Source organism: Neltuma alba, unplaced genomic scaffold (genome assembly GCF_004799145.2).
Source record: "Neltuma alba isolate B1F8T4 unplaced genomic scaffold, ASM479914v2 tig00005693_pilon, whole genome shotgun sequence".
NCBI lineage: Eukaryota > Viridiplantae > Streptophyta > Magnoliopsida > Fabales > Fabaceae > Neltuma > Neltuma alba.
This window is the reverse complement of record NW_021634203.1, coordinates 134,213-147,396: the sequence shown is the minus strand read 5'-3', so window position 1 is coordinate 147,396 and position 13,184 is coordinate 134,213. Positions and strand designations below refer to the sequence as shown.

The 13,184-nt window shown below is 36.5% G+C and overlaps 2 protein-coding genes across 2 annotated transcripts; one reads left to right on the top strand and one right to left on the bottom strand.

The window, feature by feature from the left end:
- The first annotated feature begins 273 nt into the window (after positions 1 to 273).
- On the top strand, positions 274 to 3,166 carry LOC114748393 (uncharacterized). Its single transcript, XM_028936773.1, has 8 exons — positions 274 to 1,143; positions 1,220 to 1,426; positions 1,505 to 2,004; positions 2,098 to 2,179; positions 2,275 to 2,361; positions 2,425 to 2,688; positions 2,769 to 2,872; positions 2,953 to 3,166. Exons 1-8 carry the CDS (start codon positions 274 to 276, stop codon positions 3,164 to 3,166), a joined length of 2,328 nt encoding a protein of 775 aa, XP_028792606.1.
- Positions 3,167 to 5,369: 2,203 nt separating this feature from the next.
- LOC114748392 (uncharacterized) lies at positions 5,370 to 7,756 on the bottom strand. The gene is made up of 2 exons (XM_028936772.1): positions 7,395 to 7,756; positions 5,370 to 7,299 (listed from the first exon to the last, which is right to left on the bottom strand). Exons 1-2 carry the CDS (start codon positions 7,754 to 7,756, stop codon positions 5,370 to 5,372), a joined length of 2,292 nt encoding a protein of 763 aa, XP_028792605.1.
- Positions 7,757 to 13,184: the final 5,428 nt, after the last annotated feature.

Here is a 13,184-nt window from a genome sequence, read left to right as displayed (position 1 = left end):
TTGTTACAGGAATAACAACATCGTCGTGATGCAAAGTCATTTGACTGTGCAATGGTTTTGTAGGTGATATGTTAATGATATTTACTACATTTGTTAGTGGACTTGACTACACTTGTTAATTGAGTGGACAATGGTATTTTGATGATATGTTAATAAAATTTACTATATTTGTTAGTGTAATTGACCACATTTGTTGATGGAATTGACGACATTGTTGTGAAAGAAATATAGTACTATGAATGACTAACAAGTGGTGTCATTGCAGCAGGGAAAATGGAGTTACAAGTACAAGTAGAAGGACAAGGAGAGGGAAGTGGACAAGTGAAGAGTGGGTACATGCTGTTTCTGCATGAATTTAAGGCGGGCAAAGAGTTTAGGAATAGGAGAGAAGAAGTTAGGGAGGGAGCAAAGGCATGGAGGGAGCTGCCACCAGAGGAGAGGAAGAAGTATAATGATAAAGTGAACAAACCAAAGAAGCAAGGGACGAAGAAGAAGCGGATGAAAAAAGTTGCTTTTAGCACTCGTTGCTCAGTCCGGCAGTACAAGTCATTGGTGGAATTTATAAATAGCAATGACAGATTGAAAGCCAAGGTACAAAGTTTGGGATTTGCAAGTTTGCTTGACATGGGATGTGAGAGACTCCCTCGTGACCTCATAGTACGCATTCTTCGAGCATATGATCCGCCTACTCATCAATTTACAATAAGGGGGAAGATCAAGGAAATTGATGCACAAGATGTTGCGGAGTTGTTGGAGGTACCCCACACAGGGGAAAAGGTAAGAACGGATGTGGATGATGATGATGAAACATACAAGAGGTTGAAGAATGAATATGGTAAAGTCTCTTTTACCAAGATACTCAAAGACATTAAATCTGGGGAGAATGAGGAGAATTTCGAGTTCTTGTTCATGCTGTACACACTTGGGAGTTTTCTAGCTCCTACCTCACAAACAACAGTCAGTGACAAGCTAGTGAGGGTGATGTGTTGTACTATGCATGAATTTCACCAATTTGATTGGGCCACATACATTGTGAACAACTTGTGGAAAGAGATGGAAGATTATGTTGAAGTGTATAGAAACGTAGGGGAAGACAATGATGAAGGGAGTTGCAACGTCGGAGGATGCATCTACCTCTTATTGGTATGTATTTACTACCATTGTTTTTTGTTCTATGTTTGAATGGAGTGATGATAAAATTAATAATTTGATGTTGCAGTTATATCTTGCTGAGCGCTTCCCATTATCTAAATCTGTTAGAGATGGGTCAATAAGTGCTATTCAATTCTGGACTGATGAGAGGATAAAGGAGATGACAAAGAAGGAAAGGCAGAGCAACAGAGGCCTATTGTATAAGCAGAAGGGCTCGAAAGTTAGGGTTGGAGATGAGGAGAGAAGAAGGAGAAGTGTCGCTGACTTACACCCGGTGTGTTTATTTGCTTCGTAATTTCAATGTGCATTAAAAAGATAAAGTGTTTGACCTTTTTTTAATGATGTGATGCAGGAGTTGCAAAGCTTACATCGAAAGTTGATGGCTGTAATTGATTTAAGCTACAAGAGACTTGTTAGTGCAGTAGAGGATGAGCTACATAAGGTGCACATAACGATGGAGGAAAATCGTACTGTGGGAGATGAGGGCCCTAGTGAAGTTGGAGCTGAATATAAGGGAGAAGATGAAGCTGATGATGGTGATGATGAAAATGAGGGAGATGATGATGATGGACAGGACTCAGGACACATACCTCATCATGGAGATGACTCGGACGAGGCTGACATGGTTGATGTTGAGGAAGAAGGAATACAAGCAGGAGATATGGATTCCCCTGATGTTTCCCCCATGGACAAGAATGCACAGCCCAGGAGATCACAGAGGGAGGTGAAGTCGGCCATAAATTCTCCATGGATTTTGACAATGCCTGTGAAGAGGAAGAAGAGGAATATGGAGGAAAAGGAAAAGTTTTTTAACATGATATCCCGCATGTGTTCAAGGCAGGATGGTGACGTGTAAGTTACTATTCGCATGACTGTGAATGATATTACTTATCGGTTGTTTACTAATTAACTACACACATAATGATACTGGGAACACATTTTTAGGACTTTAGTTCAAATATCTGATGAGGATATCACTCGAGATCAGCTAAGGACACTTGGAGGAATTGAGAGAATAGGTAACCGGGTAAGTTAGTATTGTGATCTTCGGCTGAGTACTATAAATTTATATTTGATGCTCATGTATACCTGTGCAAAAAACTAAAATTTACTTGCAAACAGCTTATGTCAGTTGTGTGCAAGACTTTACTGGCTGATATGAAGAGTGAAGGAGAAGTCAAGCGACACATATTTGATGCTGACTTTATGGTAAGGTTACTAAGATTAATACAAAATAATTACTGCTACATGACTAATCATTTGATGCTGCAGGCAATACTAGCTGCGAACCCATCTCGGTGGGATGCTAGAAAACGAGAAAAGCAGTTGCTGCCTGAATATGTCGGTTACAACATAGGAGACTGTGACTTGATATTTGGACCTACACTTGTTGGTGCTCACTGGTTTTGTCTTGTGCTTGAGCCTAAGACAATGAATTTCTATGTGCTGGACTCAATGAAGCCAAGTTTCCCTGCTAAGAAGAGTAAGAAGAAAGGTGCAGCTGATGATGATATGATGACTGTGGTGACCGGATGTGTAAGACTATTGTTACTGTTCTTGTGTAGCATGCTCTTTGTTTACCAAATTATTTACAAATGCAAGTATGTGTTGTGCAGAGGGATCGATTTTATGACATGATTGAGATAGTAAAGCCCAATACCATTGGAAAGAAGCAGATGAGTGACATTATTTGGGCCCCTGTTCCTCAACAGAACAATCTGTGAGTGGTATTAGTTGTTGATGTAATAATGTATGAATGCTACTTCGTGTTTCACTCATGGACATTGTTGCCATGTGCAGGCGAGACTGTGGCGTTCATGTTTTAATATGGTTGAGCAAATGGGAGCCCGGTGTGACGCTTGACTATGGTCAAGAACATGTTGCTGATTTCCGACGAAACCTAATGTGGTGGCTTGTTAATCATGAGCTCAATTCAAGACGTGAAGAAGCACTAAACTTGCTGTCATCCCCAGAACCCACACCGAGGAAAAAGCAGCGTGCATCACGGCAGTAAATGACGCTGTCTAAGTTTAGTGATGTGTTAGTTAATGTCATGTATGTAAGGGAATTTGCAAACTGTTTTCAGGGATTGTAAAGGCAACTCATTTTCAAGTAATGTTAAACCATTTTCCCAATTTGTTACAACACATGTGACGAGATTACAACTGCAGAAGCGAATTTACTGGGCTGTGCTACTTCGTCCTAAAACGGTAAAAGTCGGAGGTGAATTTTGCAAAACACACGGAGGGATTTACAACTCTCCAACTGAGATTTACAACTTTTACAGTGGGTTTTGCATCCCTAAAAAAATTGGCCTGCGCAACTTTGGTGTCAAAACGGTTAAGGTCGGAGGTCAATTTTGCAAAACACACGGAGGGATTTACAACTCTCCAACTGAGATTTACTACTTTTACAGTGGGTTTTGCATCCTTAAAAAAATTGGCCTGCGCAACTTTGGTGTCAAAACGGTAAAGGTCGGAGGTCAATTTTGCAAAACACACGGAGGGATTTACAACTCTCAAACTGAGATTTACTACTTTTACAGTGGGTTTAGCATCCCAAAAAAATTGGCCTGCGCAACTTTGGTCTCAAAAGGGTTAAGGTCGGACGTGAATTTTGCAAAACACACGGAGGGATTTACAACTCTTCAACTGAGATTTACAACTTTTACAGTGGGTTTTGCATCCCAAAAAAATTGGCCTGCGCAACTTTGGTCTCAAAACGGTCAAGGTCGGAGGTCAATTTTGCAAAACACACGGAGGGATTTACAACTCTCCAACTGAGATTTACTACTTTTACAGTGGGTTTTGCATCCTTAAAAAAATTGGCCTGCGCAACTTTGGTGTCAAAACGGTAAAGGTCGGAGGTCAATTTTGCAAAACACACGGAGGGATTTACAACTCTCCAACTGAGATTTACTACTTTTACAGTGGGTTTAGCATCCCAAAAAAATTGGCCTGCGCAACTTTGGTCTCAAAAGGGTTAAGGTCGGACGTGAATTTTGCAAAACACACGGAGGGATTTACAACTCTTCAACTGAGATTTACAACTTTTACAGTGGGTTTTGCATCCCAAAAAAATTGGCCTGCGCAACTTTGGTCTCAAAACGGTCAAGGTCGGAGGTCAATTTTGCAAAACACACGGAGGGATTTACAACTCTCCAACTGAGATTTACTACTTTTACAGTGGGTTTTGCATCCTTAAAAAAATTGGCCTGCGCAACTTTGGTGTCAAAACGGTAAAGGTCGGAGGTCAATTTTGCAAAACACACGGAGGGATTTACAACTCTCCAACTGAGATTTACTACTTTTACAGTGGGTTTAGCATCCCAAAAAAATTGGCCTGCGCAACTTTGGTCTCAAAAGGGTTAAGGTCGGACGTGAATTTTGCAAAACACACGGAGGGATTTACAACTCTTCAACTGAGATTTACAACTTTTACAGTGGGTTTTGCATCCCAAAAAAATTGGCCTGCGCAACTTTGGTCTCAAAACGGTAAAGGTCGGAGGTCAATTTTGCAAAACATACGGAGGGATTTACAACTCTTTCAATGGTATTTACTACTTTTATACTGGGTTTTGCACCTTCTTGCCGGGCTGGGCAGATTTTCTGCCATGAACAATACAATGCAGCAATATGACAGCAGATACGTTACATATATTCAAATCACTGCACCTCAAGTACATCACGATAAACATGAACCGTTTACTTTCATAGTAGCTACACTAACTACACGTGCAATGGGATTTACCATTCACGCAACAGTATTTACCAAAAACCAGTAGCAATATGACAGCAGATGCATTGCATATATTCAAATGACTGCACCTCAAGTACAGCACGGTAAACATTGAACCATAACTTTCATACTAACTACACTACACGTGCAATGGGATTTACCATTCACGCAACACTATTTATCAAAAAACAGTAGCAATATGACAGCTGATACAGTATTTATGACATGATTGAACCATTAACTTTCATACTAACTACACGTGCAATGGGATTTACCATTCACCCAACAGTATTTACCAAAAACCAGCAGCAATATGACAGCAGATGCATTACATATATTCAAATGTCTGCACCTCAAGTACAGCACGGTAAACATTGAACCATAACTTTCATACTAACTACACTACACGTGCAATGGGATTTACCATTCACGCAACACTATTTACACCAAAAAATCACCATATCTATTGACATCTAAGTTCAACTTGGGTTTGGATTCTTGCACGTTCTTCTTGTGTGCCCAACTTGTTTGCATGTGCTACAATGGTAGATCTTCCTATTCTGGAACTGTGACTCTCGTCTTTTTACTTTAGGCCTTCCTGGCGGTCGATTAGTCAAAGGCGGTGCCAAGAACACTTGACTTCCTATATTTTCCACCCAGTAATTGTTAGGATTTGGCATGTCTACTGTCGCCACTGGAATCATACTCCTGCCATAAATCTTTTGCTGTGATGTAATCTTGTAGCATTCATCAACAAAATCATAGACATTGCAATTCACAGCCTTAATCGCTGCACAGGCATGGGGACATGGAATGCCTGACATTTGCCAAGCTGCACAGGTGCATTCGCCTAGACCAAGATCAACATGTACAGCTCCTTTTGCTGTATGGACACACACCCTACCTCCTCCATAAGGTACACTCAGCATGCATGCTGATCTAGCAACATTGTCCACCAACTTTGCATCTATGTTTGGGCCTACACTATTTTTCCAATTACTCATTGCTATGCTTGCTGCATACATCTTCTTTGCCACTTTCTCACGATGCTCATGTATAAGTTGGGCAACATTATATCGTCTCTCTTTCAACATCCAAGCATTGAATGACTCAGCAAGGTTTGTTGTGATGTTATCCCACCGTTTAAATGGGAATTTACTTAAGGCCCACCTTTCAACATCACCATGATTAAGAAGCCACTCAAATAATTGTGGATTGAACTTTCTCATGTTATCCATTGCACCATCAAACTCGGTGTCAAGCCTTGCATATGCAATGGCATCCAGGTATTGCAGTCCCTCCTCCCTTGCTTTCCCACTAGTCTTCCTCTTTCCTCTATTTAATTTAATCATTTGTGCACTGAAGTTTTCCTTAACATGTCTGTAACAGTATGCATGCCTCTCACCACCAAATATTGCTTGCACGGCGCCTATTATTGCATTGTGTCGATCTGACACAATTGTCAATTCCATCGAGCCAACTATCTCCTTAATCATATATAAGAACCATGTCCAATCCTCAAGTGTCTCTCCCTTTACAACAGCAATCGCAAAAGGTAACAATTCGTTGTCAGCATCATAAGCAGACGCCGACAGTAACGTCCCCTTATACGGTCCACTTAAATGACATCCATCAATGTACAGTACATGTCTAGCACCAGCTATAAAGCCTTCTATACAACACCCATATGCTATGAATGCACGCTCAAATGTGTTATTAGTATTAGCCACCCATTTGGCCACGGTTTTGTTATCTGTTTCCTTCAACCGTTCACATATCCACGGAATAAGCATATAAGACTGGTCAGGCCTGCCATGTATGTCCTCTAAAGCTTTTTGCTTTGCCCTGTATGCTTGTTTATATGTCAACTTCATACCATAATCTCTTTCTAAAGTCTTCCTTATATCATTTGGACGCCTGTCTATGTGATCATTTACCTCATCTCTGATGATTGATGCTGTCAAGCTAGCTGAACCACAATGTTCCACACAAAGATTGTCTTGTGCATTATGGACATGCTCATTTATGAATGTTGCCACACGTAAAAAGGGAGTACTCTTTCTCCCCACTCTTGCACTTATCCTCCACGGACAACCTTCAACACTACATTTCACATACATTTTTCCCCTACAATTTTTCACATACTTGTACTCAAACTTGTTTGCAATACTGAACTTATGTACTTTCTTCTTGAAATCTTCTGCATTTGCAAAAGTTTGGTTCCGTCCTAACAACAATTCCTTCCATTTCAAAGAATTCATCTCCGGCAAAGGTGTAGGTGCACTCACTACTCCGTATGGTAGGCTTACATTAGGTCTTTCACTGCCTCCAGAACTTGTACTTTCCAAAGCATTTCCCTCCAACGTAGGCTCATCACTCTGTTCTGACAGTCCTTCCATTCTTGAGATCCTGCATTTATAATTACCACTGTTGTTAAGAGATTTACTACAACATTACAACAATTATCAACTTTCATAACCACCAAAAAAAAATTTCTCACTTACATTTCTGGATAACCCATTCCTTCCTCCACATTGTCATTACCTTTATGTGCTATATAAATATGTGCATTACGGTCATTATATTCAAATAGATTATCAACTTCACCATCATCTATAAGATCTACCAATACCCTCTCGTCAAAACTCAAAGTGTATTTAATATCACAGCCATGACAATCCATGCTGAACCATTCGCCTATCATTGCCCTCAAATCTTCAAGTTTTGTACCCTCATTTATTACTCTTACTCTGACAGTCCCACCACAGTATTTAACTTCGCCATTGTCCTTTTCCACAAACTTCCCATCTACGTGAAAATAACAAGCAAGTCTTTTTGAAGATGTTGATACAATGTTACAAGACATCACCACTTGCTAACCTGCAGCAAACAACATTAAATATAAAAAAATTAACTTCTCCGCCAATTAGTTTCCATCAACGTACGTGACACCCAAAACACACACAAAGAGAGAAACTTTTCTTCTATTCGCAACTTTATTATAGGGTTTCACAACTCCATTATTGATTTTAACAACGTTCACCACTTCAACGCAAACTTCACGCCTACGTAATTGCTTGCCACCTTTCTTGATTTCCGCTACGTCATTCGAAATAGTCAATATAAAGTATAAAACCTCATCTCCAGCACACCCGTCCCCACCATTGCGCCATAAAGCAGACACAAAAAGGAACTACCCAAACCCCACCATCAGTTAATGCGACATGTTTACTCTCTCTCTTGCTACAAAACCTCTCGCCCATAACCAAAATCTATTAAATCAGCAATCCCAAAAAAATTATGATGCGGAGGAGTAAGATTATACCATTTCCAAAGACTACCGACTTAAACTCACCTCTTTTCAGCTCTGATGTGTTCTTCCAGCGTTTCTCTTTCCTTCTTTATTAAATCAGCTCAACCGGTGCTCTGCTCCATCTTTATTTTCATTTCAGTTTCACTTCATTTTACCTCACTGATAAGGGCATTTCAGTCTTTTCGCCGAAAATATGAATTCCAAATTGATACCCAGTGCCCTATTTGTCATTTTGCTTATTCAGGTCCCTTATTTGTCCTTTTGGAATTGAAGTGGTATTTTATTGTCATTTTCCCTATATTTTATATGCAAAAGGATGATATATTTTTTAAAATAAAAAAATGTGTAGATATATTATTATATGTTTATCTTAAAAAGATATTTTTATAGGGATAAATTAGACTGGCACTAGTAGCCGTTGTGGAGAATGACGTTAAGCGTGGAGAATAACACCATGATTAGGTAACGTCCAAGGAGTAAAGGTTGCATCCAAAGGGACCACTTGACCCGCTTTTGAGCGACCCGGGGAATAGGATATCAAGATCCAAGGTCATTTTTGTCATTTCGATCTAAAATTCAAATTCTTTCTGGAGATAACCAAAAAATAATTAACCACAATAAAACTAAATGTGAGTGAATTTCATCATGCATAATAATCTTGTTTTGTTGTATTAGCTCCTTTTTAATATTGACTATATTGTTATAAAACTTTTTAATTTGACCTGAAAAAAAAAATGCAACCAAATCAAAATGTTTCATAATAAGTGAATAGCATTGAATCGATGAAAGTTGTCATTTTCGGCATCAAAACTAATTATTTCATGCTACTCATTTGTTGCGAATTTTTTTAGTAACTACATTTATTTTTTAAAATTTCATTTGAATGAACAAGATAAAATAGAAAAAAATAATTAATTAACAAAAAAGATCCCATATCTTTTTTAAGGGGAAAAAATAAAGATCCCATGTCAATTAAAGGTCATGTGACTTGCAGTTATAAGTGAAATCAAATTGTTAACCTCTCATTTACTTATCTAAGAATTTTTATGCCGCTAAATAACAAAGTGTGGGGCACATAACATTTCTTTTCGCTCCCACTTTTCTCTTGCTAATGAAAAAAAAGCACTATTCTAATCATTAATATAAGATTCATTTAACTAATTTAATTAGATTAAGGAAGTTAGGTAAGTTAGTTAATTATAAAAAAAGTGACACATTTTTCCTAAAACACCATAATCATCTTTCTTAATACCCCATCTCTTTTCTACTTGATTATAATTGAGAGAGTATCCATAGAGGTAATTTAGAGAAAATTGATAAATATGAGAAATGAGTCTTATATTTAGGATAAAAAACAACTCAAGAATTACGTCCTATATTAAGGATCGGAGGAGTAATTTTTTCTCAAATTTTCTCTTTAATTTTGTTTAGCTAATGATAATGATTTTTCTAGAAACAAGTTGGTAGAAACTATTGAATGCAATGAAATTAAAGAGACGAGAGCATGCATACGCAATTGGCGAGATAAAAGGAAAATGCAACATAAGAAGGAACAAGTACATAGACTTTTATGAAATGTGTTGTGTAATTTGCTTGTGAATACTGTCTCGCATCATTGGTGTGAGTAAGTGGCAGGCATGTCCTAAATTCCACATTAACGAGCCTCAATTCATTAATCCTCCTCGTACGCGACAAGAACGCGGGAGACCTGCTCACATGTAGCCTGCTTTACCGTAGATTCTGTGCGCCCCTTCTAGATACCGTTAAATTTTTTTTAAAAAAAATTAAATTTGAATTATACATTTTACTTTAAGTAAAAATATTTAGTTAACTAATTTATAAATATCAAGAAAATTAATTATTTGTTATTACTACTTTCGGTTTTTAATAAGACTAATTCAAAGAGATTATGAAAATTATTAAATTACTTAAGTATGATACATGTTATATGATTTTTTAAAAATATTTATGTAGATAATTAGATTATATATCAATTTATAAGTGAAACAAATTAATTTAAAAAAATTAATAAATATAAATAGTTTAAAGTAATTTAATAACTTTCTTATCTTCTTCAAATTAGTGAATTATGTCTTATATTAAGAACCAAAAGTAATTTTGTGTAAGAAAATGTGTATCATATTCTTTAGTAATATACTTTTTTTTAATAAAGATATTAAATGTGAGAGAAAAAATTTGAATATTAAATAGTAGAGGAAAAAAAAATTAAATCACACTAAAAACAAATAACTCAAGAGTCATGTCTAGGACATGAGGACATGATGGACTAAGAACATGATCCTGCTTCCATGCCAGCTCACCTAACAAAATTAATTAAATAAATAAATATTACTAACCTTTTTTACTTTCCTAACCATTTCTGTAATTGTGAAGACGAAACTACCCCTAAGGCCCTAACGCTCACAAAGTGACAAAAGTACCCTCCATAAAAAGTTGTGTTGAGCCCCTATCGTCTCCGGCCAGCCAAGGCCAGCAGTTACCCTTCTCCCTGAAGCATCCAAAGCATCCCATTCCTTTCCCACCTCCATATAAAACGCACCTCACCTTCCATTTCCTTCTCTGCAAATTCCCCAATACGACACAAATACACAAACACGAGAGAGAGAGAGAGAGAGAGATTCGATGGGGTCGGGGAAGACGACGAAGGCGATGTGGCTGAAGAAGGTGATGAGCAAGGAGCTGTGGAGGCCGTGGAGGTTGTCGTCGTTTCGCTGGAAGAGATTGGATCTCCAAACGACGATCATGGACACCGTCGTTTTCAAGATACTCTCCGTCGTTGAAGCCGTCGTGCTTGTGTCTACCCTCTGCTTCTTCTTCCTCTGCTGTGGCTGCCACTTCTGATCAGTATATCTCAGTTTTCTCAGTTCCTCATTTTTGTTGTTAATTTCATTAATTAATTTAATTTTCACATAAATGCATCTTCTGTCTGACTCTTGGAGGCTGTTTAATCAATAAGAGCTTCAGAATTGTAATTTTACTTAATGATCTGAATTTTCTTTTCTTTCTTTTCTTCTTCTTCTTCTTCTTATGTGTATATTTAATTATCAATGAAATAGATAAAACCTTGCTAATCCTTGTGGTTTCTGGGTTTCTGCTTTCTGTCTCATTTTTTCTACCATTAATGTAAAATTTATGGCCAATTCAACTTCTCAATTACTTGCTTCGAGTAAATTATTTGAGTAATTGTATCATAATCGGTCGTTAAAAATCTCGGAGTAATTATTTTTACTGAAAATATACGCAGGTAGTAATTACTAGTATTAAGTTGTGGCTTTGTCCTTTGATTATGGTTAATTTCTTAATTCTTAATATGAGTATGACGTTATTAATTTAAATCAGCACATTGGATTAAGAGTTAAAACAGAAAATGTCTACAAGAAGAAGGCAAAGGCCAAGGCCAAGAAACAAAAATTTTTGATTTAAAATCAATAAATATAATCGTAGTATATGAATTATAATATCTAAAATATAAATTGTGATTATTTCAAGGATAAATAAAAATATAATATAATGCAAATGTTCTAAAATTTGATTATTTAAGTTTAAATATAAATTCGGTCCTCAAATTTTATTTAATATTCAAAAGTCGAATTGTGTCGTTTATAAATTAAATGTATAAATATTTAATTTAATCATTTAACAACTATTAGTATTAAATGGAATTGAGGAGATTTAATCTGTATTTACTTTTATTATTTGAAACTTGTAGATTTTTTTTTTTCAGACTTTCTTTTTCTCTTACGATATCAATTTTAAACTGAACTCAAGATTTAAATGCGCGAATATGAACATTTTTATGGCCTTTTAAGAATCCTAAAAAATGCTCGAGTGATCTTTTATGATCTTTTTGTGTGTTTGTATAGACATACGGGATTAATTTTCACCTAAACTATTTTGTTTTAATCATTTTTTTGGTTTAATGAAGATTTAAAAGACATGGTTTCAAATTTCAACATAAATATATTGTTATGATAAAGTCCAACTAGTAAACGTGCGATGAGGTGCTTGTAAGAAGATCTCTGCGGACAACAAAAGAAAAGTTAGCTGTGAACTTTGTAACTTTATCTGTTAGTAATTAATACAAAACAGCATCATTTAGTATAAAATTTTCATTTTCCAGTATGAGAATTACTCTTTTAACTTAATTATTAATTTACTTAATGAATATGATGATGATGATGATGAATTATTAGCTGAACGTTTGGGATTCAATATAGGATTATCAATGAATAGTAGCTTATTTAGATTCGAATATTAAATTAGAAATATTATCAGCAACACATACGTTTTTATGATAAAAATATATTTTCATTTTACATTTTAAAATAAAAATAAATATGTGTATATATATTAATTTTCTCAGTTATTACGACTAGTTCTATTATGATAATGGTTCAAATTGAACTAATGGACCCGGGCCAGTAAACCAAATCCATCTTTTCTTTTCTTTTTTGTTATAAAAAATTTTAGGTGAGTTGGATCCTGGAAGCTCATCAGGACCAGGGCATGCCTCTAGACTCAGAGAGCGCTTACAGAGGTAATTACAGATCACCTACCAAAAAGGTCCTCACATCGATAGTCGGATTCGAACTCACAATCTTAAACTAACTCCTTACTAACCGGACTAATTCTTGTTGGTTAAACCAAATCCATCTAGTTTGATGACTAGACCGGCAGTTTTTACTTAATTTGTCTGTGCCGGAATAAGAGGGGCCTGAGCCGGCTATCTGGTGGCCATCTAAATAAGTTGCAAGCTGAGGCCCAATCTATCAAAAAGCGCAATTCGACAGCACTACGTTTTTTCTGGCACATCATCCATTGCATTGTTAGCATTTAATTAGTGAGTTAATATAGATTCTATCTGTAAGATATATTTTACATATTTACTATTTTTTTAAAATTAACTTCATTGATATTTCTTCAGCAATAATTAAATAGAAAGGTGAGAGAAAATTAAGAA

What these genes read in the sequence shown, in the direction of transcription:
- LOC114748392 (XM_028936772.1), bottom strand. Translation starts at nt 7,756, where the DNA reads ATGTCTTGTAACATTGTATCAACATCTTCAAAAAGACTTGCTTGTTAT. An exon ending in GGAATGGGTTATCCAGAAAT is followed by an intron (nt 7,300 to 7,394) that starts GTAAGTGAGAAA and finishes TTATAAATGCAG; the next exon opens with GATCTCAAGAATGGAAGGAC.
- LOC114748393 (XM_028936773.1), top strand. Translation starts at nt 274, where the DNA reads ATGGAGTTACAAGTACAAGTAGAAGGACAAGGAGAGGGAAGTGGACAA. An exon ending in TCAAGGCAGGATGGTGACGT is followed by an intron (nt 2,005 to 2,097) that starts GTAAGTTACTAT and finishes ACACATTTTTAG; the next exon opens with GACTTTAGTTCAAATATCTG. An exon ending in TATTTGATGCTGACTTTATG is followed by an intron (nt 2,362 to 2,424) that starts GTAAGGTTACTA and finishes TTGATGCTGCAG; the next exon opens with GCAATACTAGCTGCGAACCC.